The 6855-nt window shown below is 36.6% G+C and overlaps 1 protein-coding gene across 7 annotated transcripts in view; it reads left to right on the top strand.

Annotated features, from left to right (window-relative positions):
- Positions 1-6855, top strand: part of LOC107593693 (uncharacterized) — a 43495-nt gene that overhangs the window by 14823 nt on the left and 21817 nt on the right. For 6 of the 7 annotated variants that reach the window (XM_016283548.1, XM_016283543.1, XM_016283542.1 and 3 more), the window contains one exon: positions 4422-4512. In XM_016283548.1, the coding sequence (XP_016139034.1) occupies positions 4422-4512 (91 nt within the window). Of the gene's footprint in view, positions 1-4421; positions 4513-5211; positions 5323-6855 lie in introns of those variants that run through there. The other variant, XM_016283545.1, reaches the window with a different exon arrangement.

Genomic DNA, 6855 nt, shown 5'->3' on the forward strand with positions numbered 1-6855 from the left:
CCCCTAAAATATTATATAGTTTTATAGGAGGAGGTTTCATAGACTTTTCAAATTAATTTTTCAGAGGTTTGTAGGTACAGACATCTGTTGTGGGCATTCTTGGCAGTTTGAGGCTTTTTAAAATATTGTTCCTATCAATATTAGAATTATGGAACTAGACAAAAACAAGGAGATAAGCACACTCTACAAACTATCCCCGCAGCATTTAGGCAGGCATTTCCAACAGATTTAGACAGAGTAAAACAAATCACTGTAACAAATCATGATTTAAAAATTTTTTAAAATCAAGGACATTTCTATGGCATTTCTTTCTTTTTGCTGTATTGAAAACTAGGGCTGGGTAAAAAATATAGATATCTTGATTTTAATCTATTCTCATTTTTACGGAACAATATCAGTTCTTTAATCCCAAGAATCAATTATTCTAGCCTGTTTTTAGTTAATGGATGGAACATTGAAGGGTACTTCCCATCCAATATATCGCAATAAGCATTGTGCTTTTAATATGAACCAAAGTCTTAGATTTCAAATTCTGTCCATTGTATTGCAGTATTTAAACCATAAATGCCATTTTGGAGCTATTTAATGTGGAGTGACAGATCGCTGTAGCGCCTCAGTTCAGCAGACGGTTCCTATCAATATTAGAATTATGGAACTAGACAAAAACAAGGAGATAAGCACACTCTACAAACTATCCCCGCAGCATTTAGGCAGGCATTTCCAACAGATTTAGACAGAGTAAAACAAATCACTGTAACAAATCATGATTAAAAAATTTTAAAAATCAAGGACATTTCTATGGCATTTCTTTCTTTTTGCTGTATTGAAAACTAGGGCTGGGTAAAAAATATAGATATCTTGATTTTAATCTATTCTCATTTTTACGGAACAATATCAGTTCTTTAATCCCAAGAATCAATTATTCTAGCCTGTTTTCAGTTAATGGATGGAACATTGAAGGGTACTTCCCATCCAATATATCGCAATAAGCATTGTGCTTTTAATATGAACCAAAGTCTTAGATTTCAAATTCTGTCCATTGTATTGCAGTATTTAAACCATAAATGCCGTTTTGGAGCTATTTAATGTGGAGTGACAGATCGCTGTAGCGCCTCAGTTCAGCAGACGCTGTAGTGCGAGGCACACGTGAACTAATCATCTCCTCCACATTAATACCAGCTTCAGTACAAAATAAACATGACTAAACATCCGAAGATAAGTTAAAAGAAAAAGTACAACTTTACAATCATTACCCTGTCTCATGTAATCTCTCAATTAGTGTTTCAGCCGCGCAAAGACGTCAATATAACGGCTTGTAAATTGCATTTTGCTACATATATGCACCATATAACATTCATTATAATTTTTACTGTTCTTCAATGTTTAATTAGTTTAAATTAATCCATCAAGTTTTTGACAGCCACCATTTAAATGTTTATATTTCAAAAAATTTACTTGAAGTAGAAGTATTATATACTAATTGTAAATATTATTTAAAAACTTCATTGTGTAATTTTAGCAGTTGTATATTAGCCTACAAATCAGTCAATTTTATCCTTCAATATTATAGTAATGTAGTACCAACTGACTCATGTATATTTTACAGCATTAGTTGAGAGTTTTTTTTTTTCCTTGAGAAATTTGGCATGTACTGTACCTGATATGTATCCAAAATAATCTATATTGAATCAAATCAGTAATCGAATTGAATCGCTAGCTTGTAAATGAGAATCGAATCATGACATTTTTTTTTGTCAAAACCCAGCCCTATTGAAAACGTACCGAACCATGACACCACTGCATCGTATCGAACCGAACTGTGAATTTTGTGAACCGTTACACCCCTAATCAATACTGGTGTGCATTAGCGCCTTTAATTACCGTTCTATATTAACGCGCTGCTTACTGGCGCGCACACACACACACATATCGGAGATCTCTCACATCCAGGAGCAAAGAAACTTGTCAATGCTGCCCCACGACTAGGCCTGTCGCGATAATTAAATAACCGTCTAATCGTGATTATTTGCTCGAACCGTGGTTGTTTCAGACAACCGCGATTGTGCTTTTTATATGGCACAAGGGGGAGTCATACACCAAAAGATACAGAAGAGCACCAGTTTGGTTTTCATGCACTGTATAGCCTATATCATCTGAAGCCATTCCATATCTTAATGTGAGGGACAGAATTGTATTTACATTGTTAAATTTAAGTTTACAGAAATTGATCTTCCTTCTGCTGCAGCCGTCAGTTATTCTCCACTCAGCATTCAAACAGCACATCACGTTCAGTTAAAACAGTCAGCACAGTAAAACTCTCTCTCCAAGATGATAGATTGCCATTATAATACTTGATGTGTAGATAAAGGTCTGCGGATTTGCATAACATGACATCTTGCTTGGGTTTATTGCTCTTATTTCTCTTCTCTTTGTTTTGTACCGTGTGGAGTGCAGCGTGCTGTGACTTATGTTGCTTCAAGAACATCATTCTGCACCCTGGATGTGCATAAGAGCTTTGTGCCGCTCTGTTTAAAGTGTTTCACATTATCAAAGATTATTAGAAGCTTTTATTTTTCTCATGATTTCTATCTTATTTTCATGAATGTATTTTGTAATAATACAAATAGTCAACAGAATAAACATGTTTAAATTGTATAAGGTGCAAGATTTTTTTTTTTAAATATTGTTTTTGCTGCTAAATTATACAGTCAGCTAGTTTAATTTCATAGCTTATATTTTTATTCAAATTTATTTTTTCTCTCCATTTAGTGGATTGTTTAACAAAGGGTTTTTAAAAAAAGTGACCATTACTTCTACAAACACAGTACTGATATTCTGTAAAAAAAAATATTATAATAATAATAGCGCTGGTGTTCATTCGCTATTGGCAGATTCTTAGAATTTGAAATACTCAATGAATTCTTACACTGCAAAATAATAACTCAAAAAAGATTAAAAGATAACATCATAATTATTTACTGAACCCTTAAATGAATCACAATTATATAATGAAAGCCATAAAAAAGACAATTAATCGCAATAACCGTGACTAATTTTTAGACAATCAGCCAAATTTTATAATCGTGTCAGCCCTACCCATGACTTTTATTAATGACGGTTTAAATATCAAATCGCTACATTATATTTTCGAGAAACGAGAAAATGCAATCGCTGTTTTTGAAGTAAACTCACTTGTTGCAAAGAGACGCACAGACCAGCATACACGCAACTTTTCTCTCTCTCTCTCTCTCTAACTAATATTCATTTTTATATTCACAATCTCCTCATCACAGGCAGGCACAGCACTCAATTCAGCATGTGTTTGTGTGTGCTGTCTGAGTCACTCATAGCACGTGCCTATATCGTGCACTATATCAAACATTTTTTAGATCGTTATCGAAGAAGGTGTACCGTCGATAAATATCGATACTGTCTTATCGCCCAGGCCTAATTCATACCCCTTTGTTTGAAGTGTGGTCCCGAAAAATCTTCGTTTGAAGGGCTGTTTGGCTCTTCCCCTACCCCTACTCCTCCAACCAAAAGAGAATCAAGACACCCCTTCACGTGAACGCGCAAAACGGAGGGGTAGGGGAAAGGGGAAGGGCTAAGGGGTAGAAATGGGATTGGGCCTAAGTCTAAGTATTTAAGTATTCAGTGCTGGGATGAACACCATAGTGTATACAAAAATCTGAATGACTGTTTAAATAATTTAAATACTGTTCAGAAACAAGGTAGCACTGCTGCTTTGTTTACCGGGTTATGGCTGCATTTCTGCTGTTCTAACCGTGCTCTGCTGTCAGAGAGTGAATGTGCATTTTCATTTAGTGTGTCTCCTTTACACGTTCCGCCATGCAGTTCTTATCCGTGTTGGGTTTGTTTACATCAGTGTGCAGGCCCCTTTGACGCAGCATACAGCGGTGTTGTGCATTTAAACCAGTTAATTGGAAAAGTATTCTTAAAATGCATTAAAAAAATCGGAATCATTTGTAATAAACAATTATTCACTGTATTTTGAAGTGCCCACAATTACAATATAGTGTATGTTAATTATCGTGATGTATTGTATTACTGAATACACATGACTAGTGTAAACAATGAGTCAAAGAAACTGGTTGCAGAATTGTTTTCTGCAAACATTTCTAACACAGGATGTGGTTTATATGCTTGATTTCCTATGATGAGGTTTTTATTGAAGGCTTCAGCAATCTCAAACCTGTTTCACTAGGTTACATCTAAAAATAAGGTTGTATAAATAATCTTTCTGAAAAGATCTGAAAAAAATTAGTGGCAAAAGAACCTGCTGTATAGAATGAACGACAAGATCTATAGGAGGATAATAAGCCATCTGTCACATGATTAGCAGTGTCTCCAAATTATTTTTTACAGCCTTGTTTTAGTTTTGAATTTGAGTTGTTTTTCAGGTGCCCAGTGTGAAGCCCCTGCCCTCCATGAACTTCTCATCCTCATGTCTTCCACACAACTCTAAAGACCGATTCTCCAGCGGCATGCCAGGTATTGCACACTTGAGCTGATTTTTTTTTCTTTTAAGCTTGCACACTCTACTATTGCTAGTAAATGGTTTGAGTCCAAGTTCCAAATAAGTACCTCTCATTTGTGAAGTATTTGCTTTGCTGGAACACCAAAAATAGGCATTATTACATGTTATATAATAAAACATTTTCCAGTATCATTACTGTAATATAAAATTACTCATCATGCTTCGTTATGCCGCCCACCCACTTCTGAATCTTTTCATATCCAACTATCATCTGGAATATTTGATATCGCCTCTATTACAAGACAGATGTTTCCAGGGGGTATTTAATGCTTACTCTGTCTAAAACATAAGGGCAAAATAAGATCCAGTTTGGTTAATTTTGACTTTTTTTTAAGCTGTGTGAAAACAGAGAACTGAGGCCATTCATTCTAAATCTGCCCCTTAGGTTGCGAGTCCACCAAAGCAGTTTTATCCAAGGCTAGCGGGTGTTTTTTTTTTTTTTCCTCTCTCTCTCTCTCTCTCAATTGTATTCAATGGGGGCACCCTTTTTTTTATTTTTATAAATGCCAGGAGCGTGATTAGGTGCTGAGTGTTTAGTGCTCTGCATTTTTTTTCTTCTCTCTGTCTCTGCACCGAGAGTTGAAGAATGTTCATCTTTGGGTAAAACACAGCACTTGTCACTGTCAATTTTGTAGTCAGCCATCCAATCACAGTGGAGGATGAACAGGACAAATTCCACACCAACCACCAGTCACATCAAGCGTTCACAGCTGACTAAAGCCTGGTGTAGGGAAATTTACAGTTAAAACCCAAGGACCAGGTATGATGAATGAAGACCAGGGCCTGTATTCTTAAAGCTTCTAAGAATCCTCTCAGAAAGCTCCTAATTTAGCTTAATTTCTACATAGGTGTTACGATCCCATCCCCAGTCTAGGGTTGGGAAGTGGGAGTAACAGCTTAGCTAAAACTTATATGGAAGAAATTAATAAAACGCGGAGGAATCACTCACGTTCTCTGCTCCAGAAAAATGGAAACAACACCACCTAGTTTGGCAAACTTTATTTAGGAAAGCCAGATTTGTGGAAGTAATAAATATCTTCAGGAGAGAGCCTGGCCAAAACAACAACCAAAATAGCAGCTGACTAACAGGAGGAGTACTAAATAACCTATGCGAGTAAAGGAAAAGAAATCAACAACATAAGCTTTCCTCAACTCCCTCACTAACCAAAAACAGGGATAAACAGGAGTACACAATCAAATGGCACCCTCTCCCTACAGCTTCCAACCTAAGCACAAACCAAATAAACCAAAACCAGTTACATTACCTTTTAATACCGTAACAGGCAAAGTAAGAATAAAGTAAATTTACATACACTGTATGGTTACAACACAATCAGCTAGTCAATCGGGATGCAACTCACTTTCAGAAGTATACACTTAACAGACAACTATTTAAGTTACCCCTTCAATCAACAGCTGTCTTAAAGAGAAAACACCCAACACAAGTCTGGAGCAGGGGAGAAATGAGCCTCCCCAAACAGGGTTCACTCTGCTCTTTTATAGCTGTGTTCCGTCTGCAGCGAACTCTCTGATGAGCACCACCTGTGGGTAATTTGGAACTGCCCAGCAAGCAGAGAGTGAGCGAGATAGGAGGAGAGAGAGAGAGAGCACACACACAGGGGACACATAACCACACCCAAAAAGGTGGAAAAACACCTCAACAATTACTCTTTTAAATACATACATCCTAGGGATGTAACAATAGGAGTCTTAGCTTAAAGGGTTAGTTCACCCAAATATAAAAATTCTGTCATGAATTACTCACCCTCATGTCGTTTCAAACCTGTAAGACCTTCATTCATCTTCGGAACACAAATTAAGATATTTTTGTTGGAATCTAAGAGCTGTCTGACCCTGCATAGACAGCAATACAACTGAAATGTTCCCAAGTCCAGAAACGTAGCAAGGAGTTCTGTAAAATAATCCATGTGTGACATCAGTGGTTCTTTGCGCGCAAAAGTAATACTTTGTGTGCAAAAGAAAATTTAAAAAACTACTTTATTCAACAATTCGTCGTCTCCGCATCACCCTGGTGCCATTTTGGAGAATATCCGCTGGACGTAAAGAACGTATGCTGTTCTGTGTCAGCTGCGTCACACTGATACGCTGTTTCCGTTCAGATCAAATCACAACAACGTAGGAAACCGATCCGGCGTGACGCAGCTGGCAAAGAACAGCATATGTTGTTTACGTCCAATAAAATTCCAAAATGGTACCAGGGTGATGCGGAGGAGACGAATTGTTGAAATAAAGTAGTTTTTTTTTTAAAAAAAAATGTTTTTTTTTTTTTTTTTTTT

Source organism: Sinocyclocheilus grahami, unplaced genomic scaffold (assembly GCF_001515645.1).
Source record: "Sinocyclocheilus grahami isolate Dianchi unplaced genomic scaffold, SAMN03320097.WGS_v1.1 scaffold175.1, whole genome shotgun sequence".
Classification (NCBI taxonomy): Eukaryota; Metazoa; Chordata; class Actinopteri; order Cypriniformes; family Cyprinidae; genus Sinocyclocheilus; species Sinocyclocheilus grahami.